The sequence below is a fragment of the Lissotriton helveticus genome, chromosome 2_2, assembly GCF_964261635.1.
Source record: "Lissotriton helveticus chromosome 2_2, aLisHel1.1, whole genome shotgun sequence".
In the NCBI taxonomy this organism is placed as follows: Eukaryota; Metazoa; Chordata; class Amphibia; order Caudata; family Salamandridae; genus Lissotriton; species Lissotriton helveticus.
In genome coordinates, this window is record NC_136060.1 from 135280768 (window position 1) to 135302648 (window position 21881).

The following is a 21881-nucleotide window of genomic DNA, read 5'->3' on the forward strand; positions in this document are numbered from 1 at the left end:
CTAGTCGCGCCGCCCTCCCACCCTCCTTACACTCTATAAAATGTGTGTTCCGGCCAGACGGCGCAGCGGGCTGGCGCAGCGGGCGCGCCGGATGCGCGCCTAAGCCAAGCCCGTCTGCGCCCGTCCGCGACCGGACACGGCCCAGGGCCCGAATCCCTGCCCCGGCCAGCAGAATCACTTGGAGCAGGAATGAACTTGTAAGTTACTCGTTCAATGTGTGTACTCCAGGACTCCACAGTATGAGAGCTGGGCTGAATGAAGGGTGTCGTCACTGCCAATTTCGTTTCCACACAGGGAAAGCAGATAACAAGACTAGTAATTTTTCCTTGACCTGTGGCCTCATTAATGTGAGATCGTTGAGTTGTCACAAATATGATGTATATGAGCTTCTCATCGATAAAAACCCTGACCTACTGTTCATTACAGAAACATGGCTTGATTCCAGCTGTGACCCTGATATTATACAGGCCTTACCAGAGAATTATCAGATGGTCCGCCTGGACAGACCGAAAGGCAGAGGAGGTGGAATTGCGATCGCCTTTAAACAACATTGGGCTTGTAAACTTGAACCAGTCAGTTTGGCAAGTTGTGAGGCGGGCTTTTTCACCATAACAATTGACGGTAATATAACTCTAAAAGGCTTGCTAGTTTACCGCCAACCAGGACCTATGTCCAGATTCAAAGGTAATCTTCTGGAGTGTATCACTGAAACAGCGTTAAGAAGTGACAAGTTTTTGCTGCTAGGTGACTTAAATACACATCTAGAAGATCCACTAGACAAAGGAGCGATGGAGCTCTGTGAGGAACTGAATACCCTACAGCTAGAGCTCAAAGGACAGCTTCCCACACATAACCGTGGGCATCTGTTAGATCCCATATTTGCCAACTGGGAGGATGTCCTGGCTGCTCCCCCAGAGCCCTTGCCCTGGACAGATCACTTCCTTGTCCCGTTTGTCATTCACCTGCCTAAGCACAAAGCTTACGCTTCCGCCCCTCTCAATTACCCTCGTCGAAGGTGGGCAACATTTTCCCTGCCAGAGTTCAATAAGGCTCTCATTGCGGAAGGGCCTCCAGGAGGCAAGGATGTGACAACAGCAAACAAATTGCTTAATGATCGCATCATAGCCGCCCTGGACTGCACAGCCCCATTGGGTCGGCCAAAAAAAGGTGCCCATAGACAGACAACTGCTCCCTGGTTTGGCGAGGCATTGCGTCTCGCCAAAAGGGACTGTAAGCGGGCAGAGAGACAATGGAGAGTGGCATATGATGATTCGATGAAAGAAGTTTATCATATCAAGAGACGTATCTATCATAATAGAATCCGTATTGAGAAAGCCACATATTATGCAGACAGAATCCAGAGGGCAGAGAATTCCGCCAAGGAACTGTTTAGCATATATAAGTCTCTAGCTACCCCTAAAACTGCAAGTCTAGACAACGATCACTCAGTAGCAGCATGCAACCGCATCGCTACTTATTTTGGAGACAGTGTCCAAAATCTACGCTGCTTTCCCCGAAATACCTCAGGCAGCGGAAGAGCCAATAGACCTAGCAGTAGAGGAAGATGATTGTAATCAGTTACTTAACTTTATCACCCCCTCACCGGAAGAGCTAATTAAAATTTGTAGGTCTGTCAAATCTGGCTCTCCCGAGATCCCGCACCCCCTAAAAGATTTAGTGACAGCTTGGAGACCCTTGAACCCTACATCAGGCATGTGCTAGATGTCTCCTTCCGATCCAGCTTAATACCTGAGGATTGGAAACAGGCTGTGGTGCTTCCCCTCCGCAAGAAGCCCAACATTAGCTTCGAGAACTTGGACAATCTACGCCCCATCTCCTTGCTGCCTGATCTCTCTAAGGTAGCGGAGAAGGTGGCAAATAAACAGCTAATGACATATGTGGAGGAAGGCAACCATCCTCATTCTACCCAATTCGGGTTTCGGCCCCGTCATTCGACGGAGTCCGCCCTTCTGAGGGCCACCGAAGCCCTCAGGCAGGGTGCCGACGAGGGACAAACAATGGCGCTAATTTTATTAGATCTTAGCGCCGCGTTCGACACTGTAGCACATTCCATCTTGCTACAGTGTCTGAACAAAGTTGGGGTAAGAGGGGCAGCATTGAAATGGATTTATTCATTTCTCACTGGCCGGGGTTTCCAAGTGAGGCAGGGTGACTACTACTCGGAGCGAATTCCTTTGGACCAGGGGGTGCCGCAGGGCTCGTCCCTGAGTCCAACACTTTTCAATCTTTATGTCGCTCCGATTGCCACCTTAGTAGAGAGTCACGGCCTCAGCTTGGTGTCGTATGCCGACGACACGCAGTTGGTCATCTCCCTATCGCGCGCACCCGGTCTCTCGGCGGACATCTTCAGAGCATGCATGCAAGACCTTGCTGCCTGGATGTCCGCCAACTGCCTCAAGCTCAACGGGGGCAAGACCGAGGTGCTGGTCGTGGGGGGTTGCCAGTCTGCGTGGACGTCGGCATGGTGGCCATCTTCCCTGGGCCCAACACCCATCCCGTGCCAAAAAGCGAGGAATTTGGGCATCTGGTTTGATGCCGCCCTCACTTTTGGCCATCAGATCAACCAGGTGGTCGGACTATGCTTTGGGACCCTTAAAAGCCTCAGGAAGACTCTGAAGTTCTTGCCTGTGAGAGCCCGACAAACCTTGGTACATGCACTAGTCACATCAAGGATGGACTATGGCAACCTTCTCTATTTCTCTATTTAGGCACCCTGGAGAAGAATCTCAGCCGCTTACAGGTCCTACAGAATGCCGCTGCCCGATTGGTGCTTAGACTACCCAGAAGAGCTGCTTCGGCAGCGGCTCTCCGGTCCTTGCACTGGCTCCCGGTCAGAAGCATAGTAGAATTTAAAGCACTCTGTACGTGCCATCGGATCATTAATGGGAGATCCCCTCTCCCTCTGCAAGGACTTTTGACACCTTATGAGCCTCCCCGTTCCCTGAGATCTTCCGGCTCTGGACTCCTGGTTGTCCCTAAGGTGTCCAAAGCACGGATGGGGGGAAGATCTTTCAGATGCCTTGCAGCCGCTAGATGGAACAAGCTGCCCATGGCGTTGCGATTAGAGCCATCTGAATCAATTTTTAGAGCTAAGCTCAAAACTGCTCTATTCGCTCAGTAGGTGTGCCGCCTCTGTATGTTCCAGTAATAAAGTATCCTCTCAGCGCGGGGACACGCCGTTGTTGCGTCACCATGCGCTTTATAAAACCCCCTAAATAGAAATAAATAGAAATGTGGGGGGAGGAGGGCGGGGGGAGGTGACAGCACCTTTGATGCCCCATCAGTGTGCAGTGTTATGCATGGAGTGAGTGGCTGCACCTTGCTATTTGCACATTGTACAGTATTGTGTGGGCTGAATGGTTGAAGCCTACTGTCCCTCCACATTCGGCAGTATTGTGGATGGAGTGGAAAACTGCACTGTGCTGACCCTGTACAGTGTTGCCCACGGAGTGATTGGCTTTCTCTGCACCGTGTGCAGTGTTGTGCATGAGGTGATTGACTGCACCTTGCTGCCCCAGCACAATATATAGTGTTACCTGTAGGGTGAGTGACTACTCCTGCATAGTGTGCTGTGTTGTACATGGGCACGTGGCAGCCCCTAGACAGTGTTGTGCATGAGTTGAGTGGCTGCGCCTTGCGGCCCCAGCAGTGTATGCAGTGTTGCCCATAGGGTGGGTGGCTGCCCTTGCACACTGTGCTGTGTTGTGCATGGGGTGCATGGCTGCCCCTGCACAATGTGCTGTGTTGCCCATAGGGTGACTACTCCTGCATAGTGTGCTGTGTTGTACATGGGGTACGTGCCAGCCCCTGCACAGTGTTGTGCATGAGGTGAGTTGTTGCGCCTTGTGGCCCCATCAGAGTATGCAGTGTGGCCCATAGGGTGAATGGCTGCCCCTGCACAGCTTGCTGTTGTACATGGGGTTAGTGGTTGCACCTTTAGTGCCCCTGCACAGTATACCGTGTTGCCCATACGGTGAGTGGCTGCCCCTGCACAGTGTGCTGTGTTGCCCATAGGGTGAGTGGCTGCCCCTGCACAGTATGCTGTGTTGTGCATGGTATGCACTGTACATATACCTCATTGAGGTCACGTGAATTACACAGTCGTTTCTAGTTCATTACCTGCAGACACTGCAGTCCATAAAGGACAGAGCACCAACCACCACGCCACATTTCTAGTCTGTGCTAACTAGAGCTTATGCACTTTCATTCACAGGATGGCCATATAAGGTAACAAAAACGCCTTGTCTGAGCTGCGGCTGCTGATAGCTTTAGCCTCAGGCACAGCGAGCGGGGCTTCTGAAACTAGAATGCGTGGGGGTGGGGAGGGGGGCGTTAGGAAGGGGCCTGAAGAAAGGATGCTTTGGTTTGGTCCATTACTTGTGAGCTGCTAGGTCTGCTACTGTACCTTCCAGGAGACTGCAGCGTGAGGCTGTGGGGGCGGGGTGGTGGAGCCGAGGTGTTTCTCGCGGTGCTTGCTTCCCTGCCCCCTCGCTGTGCTTGCTTCCCTGCCCCCTCGCTGTGCTTGCTCTCCTGAGTGTGTGTGTGTGTGGCTCTGGGTGGGTGTGTGTGGCTCTGGGTGGGTGTGTGTGGCTCTGGGTGGGTGTGTGTGGCTCTGGGTGGGTGTGTGTGGCTCTGGGTGGGTGTGTGTGGCTCTGGGTGGGTGGGTGTGGCTCTGGGTGGGTGGGTGTGGCTCTGGGTGGGTGGGTGTGGCTCTGGGTGGGTGGGTGTGGCTCTGGTTGGGTGTGGGAGGCTCTGGTTGGGTGTGTGTGGCTCTCTCTGTGTGTGGCTCTCTCTGTGTGTGGCTCTCTCTGTGTGTGGCTCTCTCTGTGTGTGGCTCTCTCTGTGTGTGGCTCTCTCTGTGTGTGGCTCTCTCTGTGTGTGGCTCTCTCTCTCTGTGTGGCTCTCTCTCTCTGTGTGGCTCTCTCTCTGTGTGTGGCTCTCTCTCTGTGTGTGGCTCTCTCTCTCTGTGTGGCTCTCTCTCTGTGTGTGGCTCTCTCTCTGTGTGTGGCTCTCTCTCTGTGTGTGGCTCTCTCTCTGTGTGTGGCTCTCTCTCTGTGTGTGGCTCTCTCTCTGTGTGTGGCTCTCTCTCTGTGTGTGGCTCTCTCTCTGTGTGTGTGGCTCTCTCTGTGTGTGGCTCTGTGTGTGTGTGGCTCTGTGTGTGTGTGTGTGTGGCTCTGTGTGTGTGTGTGGCTCTGTGTGTGGGTGTCTCTGTGTGTGGGTGTCTCTGTGTGTGGGTGTCTCTGTGTGGGTGGGTCTGTGTGGGTGGGTCTGTGTGGGTGGGTCTGTGTGGGTGGGTCTGTGTGTGTGGGTCTGTGTGTGTGGGTCTGTGTGTGTGGGTCTGTGTGTGTGGGTCTGTGCGTGTGGGTCTGTGCGTGTGGGTCTGTGCGTGTGGGTCTGTGCGTGTGGGTCTGTGCGTGTGGGTCTGTGTGTGTGGGTCTGTGTGTGTGGGTGTGTGTGTGTGTGTGTGTGTGGGGGGATCTGTGTGTGTGTGTGTGGGGGGATCTGTGTGTGTGTGTGTGTGGGGGGGGTCTGTGTGTGTGTGTGTGTGGGGGGGGGTCTGTGTGTGGGTGTGTGGGGGGGGTCTGTGTGTGGGGGGGTCTGTGTGTGTGTGTGTGTGTGGGGGGGTCTGTGTGTGTGTGTGTGTGTGGGGGGGGTCTGTGTGTGTGTGTGTGTGGGGGGGGGTCTGTGTGTGTGTGTGGGGGGGGTCTGTGTGTGAGGGGGGTCTGTGTGTGTGTGGGGGGGGGGTCTGTATGTGTGGGGGGGGTCTGTGTGTGTGGGGGGGGGGTCTGTGTGTGTGTGGGGGGGGGTCTGTGTGTGTGTGGGGGGGGTCTGTGTGTGTGTGGGGGGGGTCTGTGTGTGTGTGGGGGGGGGTCTGTGTGTGTGTGGGGGGGTCTGTGTGTGTGTGGGGGGGGGTCTGTGTGTGTGGGGGGGGGTCTGTGTGTGTGGGGGGGGTCTGTGTGTGTGGGGGGGGTCTGTGTGTGTGTGGGGGGGGGTCTGTGGGTGTGTGGGGCTCTGTTGGTGTGTGGGGCTCTGTTGGTGTGTGGGGCTCTGTTGGTGTGTGGGGCTCTGTTGGTGTGTGGGGCTCTGTTGGTGTGTGGGGCTCTGTTGGTGTGTGGGGCTCTGTTGGTGTGTGGGGCTCTGTTGGTGTGTGGGGCTCTGTTGGTGTGTGGGGCTCTGTTGGTGTGTGGGGCTCTGTTGGTGTGTGGGGCTCTGTTGGTGTGTGGGGCTCTGTTGGTGTGTGGGGCTCTGTTGGTGTGTGGGGCTCTGTTGGTGTGTGGGGCTCTGTTGGTGTGTGGGGCTCTGTTGGTGTGTGGGGCTCTGTTGGTGTGTGGGGCTCTGTTGGTGTGTGGGGCTCTGTGTGGGGCTCTGTTGGTGTGTGGGGCTCTGTTGGTGTGTGGGGCTCTGTGTGGGGCTCTGTTGGTGTGTGGGGCTCTGTGTGGGGCTCTGTTGGTGTGTGGGGCTCTGTGTGGGGCTCTGTTGGTGTGTGGGGCTCTGTGTGGGGCTCTGTTGGTGTGTGGGGCTCTGTGTGGGGCTCTGTTGGTGTGTGGGGCTCTGTGTGGGGCTCTGTTGGTGTGTGGGGCTCTGTGTGGGGCTCTGTTTGTGTGTGTGGGGCTCTGTGGGGCTCTGTTTGTGTGTGTGGGGCTCTGTGGGGCTCTGTTTGTGTGTGTGGGGCTGCGTGGGGCTCTGTTTGTGTGTGTGGGGCTGCGTGGGGCTCTGTTTGTGTGTGTGGGGCTGCGTGGGGCTCTGTTTGTGTGTGTGGGGCTGCGTGGGGCTCTGTTTGTGTGTGTGGGGCTGCGTGGGGCTCTGTTTGTGTGTGTGTGGGGCTGTGTGGGGGCTCTGTTTGTGTGTGTGGGGCTGTGTGGGGCTCTGTTTGTGTGTGTGGGGCTGCGTGGGGCTCTGTTTGTGTGTGTGGGGCTGCGTGGGGCTCTGTTTGTGTGTGTGGGGCTGCGTGGGGCTCTGTTTGTGTGTGTGGGGCTGCGTGGGGCTCTGTTTGTGTGTGTGGGGCTGTGTGGGGGCTCTGTTTGTGTGTGTGGGGCTGTGTGGGGCTCTGTTTGTGTGTGTGGGGCTGTGTGGGGCTCTGTTTGTGTGTGGGGGCTGTGTGGGGGCTCTGTTGGTGTGTGTGGGTCTGTGTGGGGCTCTGTTGGTCTGTGTGGGTCTGTGTGGGGCTCGGTTGGTGTGTGTGGGGCTCTGTTGGTGTGTGTGGGTCTGTGTGTGGGTCTGTTGGTGTGTGTGGGTCTGTGTGTTTTTGTGTGGCATTTGCCAGAGATTAAACTATTGGCATTGTAAATGACAATGCCATTTATTTATCTGTTTTCAAAACCAACACATAAATACAAATTGTCATTTACAATGCCAATAGCTCAAACTTTTCAAAAGGCGAAACCATTGCATTGTAAATGCTTGTTTTTATTTCTGCCCTAGGTACATGGAGTGCCATTTACTAGGGGCTTACAGGGGTGCTAAAGCCCTTTGCCAATTGTAGCACAATTAGACAACTGTTTGTTTTCAGGAAGAAGCACTGGCATGGAAGTCTTGTTACCTGGCCTCAGTGCCCTGTTGAGTCGAAATCCGCATCTAGTAGCTAAAAAGGGGGCAAAAACTGGGGTGGCAAATTCAACAAAAACCCAGTCCCCTACATCCTGTTTAGACTACTCAATTATTCTTGCATTCATGCCTCGAAATTACTTTCGAAGGACTTTTAGAAATAAAGCAGGAGTCAAGGCAAACATTAAATAGATAAATGACAAGAGAACACATTTTTTTAACACACCTCCTCCATTTCCGGAATTTGGAAGACTGCTGTAAAAACTTAATAGCATAATATCATAAGCTTTTTAGGTTTTTAATATTTCAAAGCCAAATATAGAACAGTTTTGCAGTACCATTACTGACCCAGACCTTGTGATCATGCCTTTGATTCAGAAGACACTACGAGTAAGAAAGCCATAGTCCTTGGTCTGGAAAGAACCAAGCCTTTTTTTACCTAGCACCACATTCTGTTCTGCGTAAATGTTCTTAGTTTTGTTTTGAATGACTGGGTGTCCCAACTGCGTGTAATCGTTTGTCTGCAAAGCACTGATTTGTTAAAAATGGAATGTCATTGTCTGCTGCCATGTTAAATTCCTAATTTCCTACTCCAACACCCTCAATGTTACTTGCCTACGTACTCTTGCATAGGAGGGGCTCCAGACCCAATAGTAGTAGGAGAACAAACCTACTGGCCTTATGCTTCTTCTTAAATCAAGAGTCCGAAGCAGCCCTGTGCGCCCTCATTTTTTCTTTGTTACTTGCCCTCATTTTGTTATATTGAGCCTTGCCTCTCATGATGCAGGTCATATGAAAATTGCATCTGTTAGGTGATCTTCTAAAAATCGCCATAAGATCCTTCTGAATGGCTTTTATGCTTTCAGGACCCTGAGTATTTGGCGGTGAATCAACAATTATAACCCTTACATACACATGGCACAATTGCCAGGAATGAGTCCTTGAGAGCTTACATTTAAAAAAGCCTGATTCTGCCAGATAAATAATAATTCGAATTGCAAAATCATATCTAGCGAACTTTAGACTGTTTACAGTCGATATTTAACAGTGAGAATAGACAGCAACTTTAGGGAAATCTAAGGCACCTATAATCTTTACTAATGTTGTGGGCTCTGCTACACTGCCCTCAATGTGATCTGACTAAGAGAATAGTCAGTGACTGCCAATGAAGTCTTAGACTAAGTGAGGTGGTGCATGCTTTCATAAACTGCGGGTCTGTGCAGCACTTTCTAGTAGTTTAATGCAATATTTTATATATTTCCCATTGAAAAAGATATACTCAAATGCCTTCTTCTCCCAATCACTACTGATTAACAAGCCAGTCTAGAAGCTGTAAATACTCTGACCTAATTGAGTTCAGTGTAAAAATGCTGCGTGACCGTTTTTTCTTTAACTAGTACTACCTTTCTCCTTAGTCACCTGATGCCTTTCTCCACTTTCAACACTGCATCATATGCTCTACACTTTTTCTTATCTAAACAATTGTTCTAATATTCTGCTACCCTTTTACTCAGTACTTCTAAGTAACCACGACCATAACCTGCCGAGCTTGCCTTAACAGAGAATTTGTGGATCAATCCGATTTATTTTACTTCTAATAAATGTTTTGTCTATATTTATCCATATTCATGTTTGCTCATTTCATTTGTATTTATCCTTTTTATATGTTTTTATGAAAAAAAGTTTCAATTCAAAATATTACACAGTTACTTAATCGTTATGATACATTTGCACTTGGATATTGGATAGGTTTTAGTGCTTGCTATCTCAGGCCATATCGAAGGCCTCACTCATGCACTTAAATGAAAACCTTAACATTGTATTATAAACGTGCACATCTGTGGCTCTTTAAATATTTATTCGAAAACCTCCCGGTCTGTTGGCCTCTCCAGGTTTTAGTCATTATTTGCCAGATTGAGAATCATTTCAAACAATACCTACTTTCTGTTTTCTTCCATATTTAAAAATAAATGTAGGCAGAACAATATATGGTTTTCTGTTATATTTGTATGTAACGATTAGTAAACATGGATATCTGGGAGCTTAGTTTATATGAGATCTTTGATACAGTAATCATTCATTTGTCCCGCTTCTTGTGAGGTAAGAAAAACCGGTATAGGCATGGTTAGAAATGCACATAGGTTCTAATTTAGGGTTACTCGTCAATAGTTTGGTGTGTTTGGTAACCCCTAGAGTCATTTCTCGAGTAATGAAGATTTGAGAAAGATTGAAAAATATTTGTGTATGTAGACTAAGAGGAAACATTCCCACCCAAAGCCTTAAGTAAGATCATAAATAAAATGCAAGCCCATGCCAGCAGAAAATCTAAGGGGAGCTGCTGAGTGTAAGCTGGTCTGCTCTGATTTTGACCTTCATTGGGCCTTTCTTTTGCGTCTTATACTTGTCCTCTTGATGCCTTAAAAATATGAAGTACTTGGACACCTGCATCCATGCGGGAGTAAATATGTGGCTATATCTATGTTTATATCTATGTATATATAGTGTTTGTATATATGTGTGTTAACGTATGTGTGTCTATATATATATTTTTCAAGCATATCACAACACATAGATATTGAGCTGTTTTCAAGGAATGTGCGATTATGAACTTTAGTAAACGTATGTTGGCAATATTATCTGCATCCTTCATGGAATGTTTGTTATTCTTTTATCATTTAATTGCATATAGTCACCTGATGGTTTTGTGGAATTAACCAGAATTTGTGTTCACTGGTTTAGATTTCAAGCGGTTAGAAAGAAGTTTGTAACTGAGTTAAAGGAACTTCGACAAAAGGAACAAAGTCCTCACGTTGTGCAAAGCATCATCAGCTTGATAATGGGAATGAAGTTCTTCCGAGTTAAAATGTACCCCGTGGAAGACTTTGAAGCATCCTTTCAGTTCATGCAGGTATACTTTGTGTTGTAGTCTATGTAGTTTCTTCTTTTCGCCTTTCCTTCCACAATATTTAACCACTCCCAACCCAGTTTATTTGCCCATGCCTGATCTTTCATGAATTTGAGGCATAGAAAGCTTTTGTAAGCATCCTGCCCCGAAAGAAAATACATTTGGAGAGCCAACAAACACAGTAATAATGGACAATGTAACTATTCTGAATGGCGGTGCACTTTGTAATAGCTCTGGCAGGTCCCTGTTGGCAAATATTCCCACTGGTTTTCCTAGTTTCTTGGCACTGTTGTCCCTAATATATTGCTATCACAATGCTTGGGAATAAAGATATTTATTACTCCTATGTGCATTATAGTATATGTAGTTCTTTGTAGTATTCGTACTTGCACTTTAAGGTAATTGCAATCCAATATAGGTGCAGCCAATTTTTAACATCTTTTGCTCCTCCAAAAGTTAGCTGTTTTACTTATTGAGCCATTTTGGATGCACCAAAGGTTGGAGAGGAAAATTATAAAACAAATTCTGTAAAGTAAAGATGTAATCTTTTCTCTTAGTTTCTTTATGTATCAGGCATAGTCACTGTACTGTTTTAACTTGTGAACTGAAAGGCTTTGAATAACCAGCAATATAAATTCCTTCTCTCATTCATTCAATTATAATTGGTTATGCATACTACGTTTTAGAAATAACAAAATTAACAGTGTATTATTTTTTGTGTTTAAACCTTGCATTTAGGAATGTGCACAATATTTTTTGGAAGTGAAAGATAAGGACATAAAACATGCACTTGCTGGCCTGTTTGTGGAAATCCTCATTCCCGTTGCTGCCGTAAGTATAATATATCTTTCTGGAAAATATAGGTTGTAATTGCTGCACGGGGCCTAGTTTTTAACCATTCTTCACCTAAATGAAGCATTTGCATATTGAGAGGTTTGAGAGGTTTGAGAGGTTTAAGTGAATATTTTTTCTTTCACTTAATGTGCATTCATATTCTGTTCAAGGTCTGTATTTCACACTGCTTGCTAAGGTTTCAGAGAAATAAAAAGGTAATTGCAGGGGTGCGAAGTCCTGCTTTCTTGCATACAAAGGCTGGTGAAATTGTAACTTCCTTGTTGACGGATCAGACTTTTTTTTCTGAAAAACATTTTAATTTTCTTAGAGATAGAAGACTGATAATTAATTTTAATAAAATGTTTGTTATACGAGTAAGAAAACAAAGCATAGAAGAAAAAAGGCACCACCACACATGCCAGTAAAATCAATGTGAGGACGGCAACTCCATCCTCATGCACGCTGAAAACGAAGGGCTGCATAGAGGTAGCTAGCTATGTAGAGGAAGGGGCAGACATGCATATACAGAGGATTGCAGTCCTGGTAATAGTCAAAATTGCAAGCAGGAGGTTGGCAAACAAGAAACTTATCGTATAACCATCAGCTTTATAAGATGTATGAAATATAACTTGGATCCTGGGTTATCCAAATTGCTTGATATTGAGTACATAAACCCATAGAATAGATACATTTCTGTTTGGTAAAACCACCCTAAGGTAATTCACACAGAGCCTAAAGTTTTGTCTTCTATATTTCCTTTACTGACTAAAGGTGGGTTGATATTAGGGATTCAGAAGACCAAACATGTTGCTGCTGGAGAGTCCTAGGCATGACCGAGGTATTGATGATGCAGGGTATGGCTAATTGTAATTTACATTTCGGATTAGATGACAAACCAACATTTTGCCAGACTTCCTTCAAGAGTTCATTCTGACATTGTCTGGAGTAGTGAAGAAGAAATGGTATGCTGTTCCTATATGGAGTGGAGGAAGCAGAGGATGGGAGGGCGCAGAGGGGATTTAGTTGTTAGACCCAGGTGCTTGTAAGTAGAACACGTAGTTTCGGAGGAATAGCTCCAATAAGGAGCAAGGGCCCTCACACACCCTGAGGGGTGTCATGCTTCATCATAGTGTGACATAACCTGAAACCGGTCCCAGGATGCTTGTTTCCGGTCTAGGGAGGACCTGGCTTGGCAGTTCGATCTGGACTGTTTCCATGGGGCACAGGTTCCCGACTGATTTGCATAGGGCTGGGTCCAAACTGGGGTGGCATAGTGGGCAAAGAACGATGGATTCAACCCAGATCTTTTGACTAGGGGAAAATGTTTGCATTGTCAGCATTCCGTCCATCATTTGTTTGCCGTAACACTTTTCGCCCTAAGCGGGATGGAGATGCCCAGACTTGGGTCCCTTGCTCACTGTGCCACTGGGTTCAAGCTAGCCTGGCTGAAGAAGGGTGACATACCCTGAAACCGGTCCCAGGATGCTTGTGTCCAGTCCAGGGAGAACCTGGCCTGGTAGTTAGGTCTGGACTGTTCCCATTGGGCACAGGGTCAAGATTGATTTGTATACGACTGGGTCCAAACTGGGGTGGCGTTGGTGGGCAAAAGGACGATGAATTTAACCCAGAGCTTTTGACTGGGGGAGAATGTTTGCATTGTCAGCATTCCGTCCATCATTTGTTTGCTGTAATGCCTCATCATAGGGCAGCTCCTCGCAATGCCCAACAGGCCACGCGAGGGGGCTCTTCGCCGGACATCTTCACTGGTTGCCGACGTGAAGCTAAAAGATAATGTGGTGGCATATGTGTAGTGAGTAGAAGTGGGATAGTGTCAGTGTAGTTAGAAATCGCTACAGGAGTCTCCAAAAATGTATTTGCTGGGATGTGACCTCTTTTGACACACACCTACGCTGTCCCTTTAGAGTAGATGAGGATCCTTTGGTCTTGATGAAGTGCCTAGATCCGTCTATACTATATAGGGCATGAAACATGTCGACCCTGTGCACACCTTACCCTGAACTGAAAGTGGTATAATTTCCCCTCTTCAGCTACGACTTTCTAGTCTGTGTTTTTACCTATGGCACAGGAACCCAGCGAAAAATCTATTTTGGGAGAATCCTGTAGCGATTTTTAAACCATACTCTTACTATGCCACTTCTACTCACTACACATATGCCCCCACATTATCTGTTAGCTTCACGTCGGCACCCAGAGAAGATCTCTGGTGAAGAGCCCCCTCACGGAGCCTGTTTGGCATTGCAGCGCCGGCCCAACGAGGAGCTGCCCTATGATGAAGCATGAAACCCCTCGGGTGTGTGAGGGCCCTTGCTTCTTCTTGGAGCTATTCCTCACCAACTACGTGTTCTACTTGCAAGCATCTGGGTCAAACTACTAAATCCCCACTGCCCCAATGCTTCCTCCACTCCATATAGGAACAGCATACCCTTTCTTTTTCATAACTGTCCGGGCCTGTATGCTGGACTTCCCAAGCTCCTGTCCCTCCTTGTGAGACTAATTTTCTGCAGTGGGCAATGATGTCGTTGAATAATAGTTTTTAAGAGCTCCGATACAGGAGCCAGATCAAGTGCTTCAGCTGTGTCCTTGAGACACCATGCTTTGATTCATTCTCTCTACTTGAGATTGCAAGTATCTCAAGTAGTATCTATTCATACCTGCCTCCTCCTCCTCCATACACTATTCTCTCAGTTGACATTAGCATTTGTTGAAATGAAAAGCCTTCTGTCTATTATGTTAATGTTAATAAAAATCTAGAGAGTGCACGTACGCCGGGTGGCTTCATGGCGCTAAAAGGCTCCAAATGCAGTCAAATAGGGACATAAGATCTATCTTTGTGCAAATAGCCAGGTTTTCAGGGATTTCCTAAATTGCAGGAGATCTGTGCAGGACCGAATTTCCCATGGGAAGGAGTTCCACAGTTTGGGGCCAAGAGTGGCAAATCTTGTGCCTCCTTGGCGGACCCTTTTAAACATCGGGGTGGAAAGAAGAGAGATGAGCAGACCTCAAGTCACGACTGGGAATGTGCCTGGAGATAAGACTATTAATGAACATAGGGCTGGTGCTATGCAGAGCCTTAAAAATAAGGCAACCAATCTTAAAAAAACAGCGCTGTGAAATAGGGAGCCAATGCAGTTCCTTCAACAATGGGGCTGCTCGTTGCCATCTAGGTAGTCGGAAGACCAGACGTGCAGCATGGTTCTAGACCATCTGTAGGCGTTTAAGCAAATAATGTGGCATACCAAAATACACGGTATTAGCGTAGTCCAGGTGAGATAAAACAGTGGCTATTATAACCTGGATCAGTGTGTCCTGGGTGAGAAAGTGATGTATTTTCCTGATCTTGCGCATTTGAAGGAAACACTTGGACACCACTGCACCGACCTGGGTTCTCAATGAAAGGTCACTGTCAGCTGAGACTCCCAATGTTTTGGCCGAAATGGAGGGGATGGGAGGAGATCCTAGCTCTAATGGCCAATAATGTGGGTTCCAAAATGTATGGATATCCCCAGTAAGAACGATCTCTGTCTTACCGGGGTTTAATTTGAGATGTTTATAATCTATCCAACGTTGGATATGCAACATAGTAGACTGGAAATCAGTAACAGAGCTGTGCAGACCATCAACACTGAGGACGAGTTGTAGATCATCTGCATAATTGAAAACTGACACCTTCCTGTCTTTAAGAGACTGGATCAAGGGGGCCATATAAAGATTGAATAAATGAGGAGCGAGCCCCGAACCCTGAGGAACACCTCAGGTGGTGTTACGAGGGGGGCCAGGAAGTATCCCTGGCGAACAGCCTGCGAGCGGTCCCCCAAAAAGGAGGCAAGCCAGCGGGCAACCGACCCCTGGACACCAGCCTGTTTGACGCGGTCGATCAAGATGGTATGGTCGACCGTGTCAAAAGCAGCGGAGAGATCCAATAACACCAGTGCCTGAGGGGAGTTTCTGTCAGCATTATCTCGGAGAGTATCCAAGAGGGCGAGAATCATGGTCTCAGTGGAGTGGGCTGGCCTAAAGCCGGCCTGATGGGAATCCAAGTATTTCGACTCCTCTAGAAAGTTAGAGAGGCATTTAGCCACATGGCTCTCTAGGACCTTTGCCAGAAAGGGGAGTAGGGAGATTGGACGATAGTTAGATAAGAGCGCAGGGTTGACTCCAGATTTTTTCAGAAGGGGTACCACTACGGCCTTCTTAAAGGCCAAAGGTACTATACCAGATAAGTGACTCATTCAGGAGGGCAAGGGCGGGGCCGGAGTGGATTGTGAGGCAGTCCTTGAGTATGTGGGGAGGGCAACAGTCGGAAGGGGAGCCTGATATAATTTTAACTAGGGGATCTTGGAAAGACTCCTTGCTAATAGTAGGAAAGCAGCTCAAAGTATGGTTGTTTCTATGCAAGACAGGTGGATCCATGGTGGCCGGATGGTTGGGAATAATGGCCTTAATAGTCGTGATTTTATCTATGAAATAATCATTAAATGAATTGCACAATTCTTGAGAGAGCGAAGCTTTCAACAAAATTCGCTCAGGGTTAGCTCATTCATCAATTATAGTGAAAATTTCTTTAGAGTTTTTGTTGCAGTTGATAATACGTTTAGAAAAGTAATCAGCTTTGGCAGAGAGAATACTCTTCTTGTAGTCCTTCCTGGCAATGATATGCAATAGTTTTTTATCGGAAGAGTACTCTCCAGATGGTGCAAGGATAACTTCTGAGTTTTGAGTTCATTGCAAAACCTTCTCTGTGCATCCGCCCGACTGATTATGCTCTGTCCTGGCTCATGCTAGTAACATGCCTTCTGATCTACTATAAATTGGTTGCACTTGGTGCAAACAATCCTTGTAGTTTGTATGATGTAGCTTAATCCCATAATTTATTTCCAGCGTACCCGTTGTATGGCAAGTTTTACCAGGATTAATTCAAATACTCTACAGGTCCCCATCTATATCACCTTTTTGATACAAGATTTTTCTGAGCAGAAAATAGACAAATTCGTATGTCTATTGAAAGGTTGAATGTCCTGTTGAGGTGAAAATGCAAAAGAAGCAAAGTTGTCATTCTGTTGTACATTGTGGTCTTTCTTATTGTACCTAGTATTGTACTTGAGAGTAACTTGAAAATTGAGCTTGGACTCCACCTCTTCCCCAGTCATATATCAGATGAGAAAAGTTTACAGGCCCAGTGGTCCCCATGCTCTGGCAGTCGTTTTGGCTATCTGGACCTCCCTTTGTTTAGTTATGAGCATTACTGTCTATTGACAAGCTGTTGGCAGGGGTGTATTCTTTGAGTAACATTTCTGTAGTAGGGGATATCTGTGTATAGTCATAATCTAGTGAATAGTCCCGCCCATGTGCGTGGACCCCGGAGCAATCAAAAATCTCTTAAGGTGTCAAAAAATGCAGAACTGCACAGACACCTAAGAGAGAATTAATGACAGATACTGCAGCCTATATCTACAGGCTACACTGTCCAGTACTTCAACTAGAAATTCCACCAAAAATCCACAAACAGCAAAGCCTGTCCAGATTTCCCTTGCTTTAACAGCAAAAACCCTCGAATGATAGAGAGGAAGACATGGACAGACAAGCCCCATAGGCTGCCATTATGTGGCTCAGAACAGGATACTGTGCCTTTAAGAGAACTTTCCAGAACTTCACAGTATCCCAGAATGCACTGCAGGTCCCTTTTACTTTCAGTTCTTTTTTCTGGCTCCTGCAAGCAGGACCCTGGAGCATTGAGCTCTCCCTTTTTAAGGGTTTATTGGTGATTTTTTTCACTTTTTTCAAATTACTTGAGTGCTTTTCTTGAAGTACTTTGCTGTTTTCTTCCTGTTTGTCTTTGGGTGCACTCTTTAATTGTCAAATATGCCTGCATTATTCGACAAACGCCCTGAGTGCTCCAGGAAGAAGGCCAAGTCTGACCCACACGAGGTGTGTATCTGCCTTCCTTCATCCCATGTCCCAGAGGAGTGTGACATCTGCCAGGGTTTCTCTAGCAGGACCCTGAGGGATAGGATGGAGATCAGGCTTCAGGGCCTCGAAGACAGAAGACGGAAGGCACAAGGTGGGTCTGGAGGGGCTTCATCTGCCCATGCTGAGGCCTCTGGGGGGCTCCCCAGGGGCAGGAAGACCAGCAAACGTCCCCATTCTCCGTTGGCGTCGATTGCACCGACCACGACGTCGAGAGGGATGACTGCAGTCTGTTCCCCGTCTCTCCAGGGCTCTGGGTCGAGGCGACGTCGAGGGAACTGAACAGACCGCCGTCGAAGTCTCCGATGATGATTTCGTCGTCGTCGTCGAGTATTAGACGTCGAGAGGCCCGGCGTCGGCGCTCGCCGTCGAGGCGACACCGCCGTTTGCCGTCGGCGAAGAGGAGAAGGTCGCCGTCGAGGCATGAAGGTCGCCGTCGAGGCGTAGACAGTCGCCGCCGAGGCGTAGACGGTCGCCGTCGAGACGTAGGAGGTCGCCGTCGAGGCGAAGAAGGTCGCCGTCGAGGCGAAGGCATTCGCCATCGAGGGACCGGCGCTCGCCGTCGGAGACGAAGCTCGCCGTCGGAGACGAAGCTCGCCGTCGAGGGGCCGACACTCGCCGTCTGGTAGCCGTTTTTCGACGCTGGGAAGATGCAGAAGGACTTCTGGCGCCAGGAGTCAGTCTGGCAGGCGTCAAGGGCCTATGGAAGACTCTCCAAAGTCCCAGCCTAGTAAGGAGGGCGGGTCACCGGGCTCGGTGTACTCTGTTGTGTATTCCCTTGCTAGGCCGAAGACAGTTACGCCTCCTCCTCCTCTGTTACCGAGAGGTATTCCTCCGCGGGCCCCCACCCCGCCTCCACTTCCGCCTCCTCCTCAGCCTCCACCGCAACCCCAGTTGCCGGCTGACAAGCCTCCTCCGATTCCTCCGAGGACAGGTTCATTACCACGATTTCCAACTCCTCCTAAGGGAACCCCTCGGCCGAGGGCCCCATCCAAGCCAAAGTCTCCCGTCCCGGTGGAACCTGCAGGGCGACCGAAGCCAAGGAAGTCGCGATCCCGCTCCGGACGGAGATGGAGGTCGCGCAGTAGTCACAAATCCTCTACGAGGTCAAGACGGCGCCACAGGAGGTATGGATCACGGTCCTGCACGGACTCTTCCAGAACATGGTCCTACTCCCCGACCTTGTCAGACTCCCCGGGAACGAGTGTGTTTCCAGTGGATGACATCAGCACGTTCCAGGATGTTCTCCTAAGGGGTGCAGCAAAATTGGGAATCACGGTGACGGCTCCAACACCTACGACGTCCGTGATTTTTGAGAAACTTCACAAGAAGCATTTGTCTCGCCCTCTACTACCGCTCGTGCCAGGATTGTTGGAGCCAGCGGAGGAGCTGTTCCTCACACCTGCAGTGACGAAAGCCGCTCCATCCCGTCTTCTTAAGAAGTACAGGGCTCCGGATTCCGACCTGGCTTTTCTGAGGATTGACCCTGTTCCGGACTCTGTTATAGTGACGGCAGCCAGAAAACAACATTCTACCTCTCCGTCTTCTACCGTGCCTCCGGATAAGGAGAGCCGATGGATCGACTCTAATGGCAGGAAGGCCTGTGGGACGGCAGCTACGACCATGAACACCACTAGCGATACTGCTTTGCTGGGGCGGTATGATCGTGCCCTGTGGGAATCCCTCCAGCAGTCCGGAACTCCTGCCATGAGATAAGAGGGAGGATTTCCTCGAAATCCATAAGTAAGGGATGCTGGTTTTTAACCAGGTCATCAGCGCGGCTGCCGAAGGTTCTCTTTTAGCGGCCTATGGTTACTGTCATGGGATCAACCAGCGACGCCATGCTTGGCTCAGCTCACATCACTCAAGCCGGAGGCCCAGCAGCGAGTGGCTAATCTGCCCTTCTCAGGGGAGACCCTGGTCGGAAAACATGCGTATGATGAGATGGCCCGCATGAAGGCGGAGGCCGAGACTCTGACGGCTGTGGGCTTGGAGAAGCCCAAAGAAAAGAAAGCCTACCGCCCATTCCAGAGACAGTTTGGGGCGCAGGGCAGAGGGCGAGGACAGGCTTCGGTACAGCAGCAGCAACAACAGCAGCAGTTCCGGAGGCCCTTCCAGAAGTGCCAGAAGGGTAGAGGAGGTCAGCAGTCCTCTACAGCGAACAAGGGCGCGGCCGGGTCTCGACCCTGAGCTGTTACTTCCCCTACATCCGTTACCCGCTCCGGTGGGGGGAAGCGTTCAATTTTTTCTGGCAGAGTGGAGAAAAATTACTCGGGACATGCGGGTGCTGAATATTGTTTGCACTGGATACAGTCTTCGGTTCACCAGCCCGCCTCCATCAATTCCTCCGGTCAGCTCGCAGTTTCAGCTGCGCGAACTTCAGGCGGAGGCCGATATCCTGTTAAGGAAAAGGGCGATAGAAGATGTACCTCTTTCTCAAAGAGGAAGAGGTCTGTACTCCCGGTTTTTCCTGGTCCGCAAAAAGGACACGAACGAGTTCAGGCCCATTCTGGATTTGCGACAAGCAAACAAGTGGATTCGCAGAGAGAAGTTTCGCATGCTGTCGTTGCATCAGATTTATCCTCAGCTGCAACAGGGAGACTGGCTGTGTGCCATAGACCTACAGGATGCATACTTCCATGTGCCCATTGCACACAAACACAGGAAGTTCCTGCGATTCCAAGTCGGCGCCAATCATTATCAGTACACAGTACTGCCATTCAGACTGAAGTCTGCGCCCAGGACATTCTCGAAGTGCATGGCAGTGGTAGCCGCACACCTAAGGAAGAACAAGGTGTTTTTCTACCCTTACCTGGACGATTGGTTGATCAAGGCCTCCTTCTCGGAAGCTCAAGCGCACTTCCAGAAGACGTGCGTTCTCTTGAACAAGCTGGCGTTGCTCATCAACATGTCCAAGTCTGTCCCGACTCCGGTCCAGTGCATCCAGTACTTGGGAGCCTCCATCAATACGCTGTCAGCAAGCGTGTCTCCTTCGGAGGACCGTCGATTATCACTCCTTCGGAAGGCTCAGGCTCTTATGACCACTCCATCTACGACAGTGAGGACGGTGTCTTCTCTACTGGGATCGATGGCCTCTTGTATCTTCCTCACGCCACACGCACGGCTGCACATGAGACCATTGCAGGAGTGCTTGCAGGATCAGTGGGATCAGAGGACAGGGTCTTGGGACGACAGGATAAGACTGTCTCTACATGCTCTTCAGTCTCTGAAGTGGTGGTGTTCGGCGGAGAATCTCCTGAGAGTGTTTCCCTTCCACAAGGACATTCCCACGCAGACTATCGTGACGGATGCGTCTCTCCACGGCTGGGGGGCGCACTCCGGAGACTTAGATTCAAGGGACGTGGTCCCAGAAGGAGTCCACGTACCACATCAATTTCCTGGAACTCAGAGCTGTTCACTTGGCGCTGAAGGCCTTTCTTCCGTCCTTCCAGACCATCTCTCTGCTTGTGCAAACGGACAATACTACCACGATGTATTACCTCAACAAGCAGGGGGGCTCGAGATCGCGCACCCTGTCGCAGGAGGCGCAGGCGATCTGGCACTGGCTTCTGGCCAGAGGACTGACAATAACCGCTACCCATCTACCAGGTGTGCAGAATGTTCAGGCAGACGCACTGAGCAGACTGATTCAGGAAAACCACGAATGGGTCATAAACGACGAAGTACAAGGAGAAGACTTCGCAAGGTGGGGGACTCCAGACGTAGATCTGTTCGCCACCGCCGAAAACAGCAAATGCCGAGACTTCGCCTCTAGGTACTACCAGCCGGGGACGCTGGGGAATGCGTTATGGATCAACTGGTCGAACAGCTTTCTGTACGCTTTTCCACCCATTTCCCTGATTCCGACGGTGCTCATCAAGCTGTCCCAGTCCAGGGCGCGGATGATCCTGATTGCCCCGGAATGGACCAGACAGTGGTGGTTCACGGACCTGCTTCACCGGTCTCTCCTTCCTCACATGAAGCTGCCGTGCAGGCCGGACCTTCTCACGAAGTTCGGGGGGCAGATGTTGCACCCCAACCTCTCGTCTTTGAGTTTGGCGGCATGGCTCCTGAGAGAGTGCAATAAAGCCATTTGAATCTCCCAGAAGATTGCATGGACATACTGAAGGAGGCTAAGCGACCTTCCACTAGGACTTCTTATGCTTACAAGTGGAAGAGGTTTTGCATCTGGTGCAAGTCCAAGAACTATGACCCGACGAAATGTAAGGAAAATGTCATCCTTCCATATCTTCTTCATCTGGCGCAGTCTGGCCTTAATGTCCATCTGGCTGCATTGACTGCCTACAGGAAATGCCCTTCACAGACTTCCTTCTTTCAGATCCCTGTGATCAAAGATTTTTTGGAAGGCTTGAAGAAAGTGTTCCCTCCTGTCCAGCTTCCTTCACCTTCATGGGAATTGAATGTGGTGCTGTCCAGATTGATGAAGGAGCCTTTTGAACCTATTCATAAGGCTTCGTTGCAGCACCGGTCCTGGAAGGCGTCGTTCCTCGTGGCCATTACATCAGCCCGCAGGGTGAGTGAAATTCAGGCGTTGTGTTGCCAAGAACCTTATACTGTATTTCATGCTGCT

General features: G+C 49.2%; 1 protein-coding gene across 11 annotated transcripts in view; it reads left to right on the forward strand.

Annotated features, from left to right (window-relative positions):
- FRYL (FRY like transcription coactivator) overlaps positions 1-21881 on the forward strand; it is a 2496013-nt gene that overhangs the window by 585271 nt on the left and 1888861 nt on the right. For all 11 annotated transcript variants that reach the window (XR_013608325.1, XM_078678213.1, XM_078678216.1 and 8 more), the window contains 2 exons: positions 10306-10474; positions 11210-11302. Coding sequence is in view for 10 of the 11 variants with exons in the window: in XM_078678213.1 (XP_078534339.1) it covers positions 10306-10474; positions 11210-11302 (262 nt within the window). In the remaining variant the exon portion in view is untranslated. The remainder of the gene's footprint in view (positions 1-10305; positions 10475-11209; positions 11303-21881) is intronic.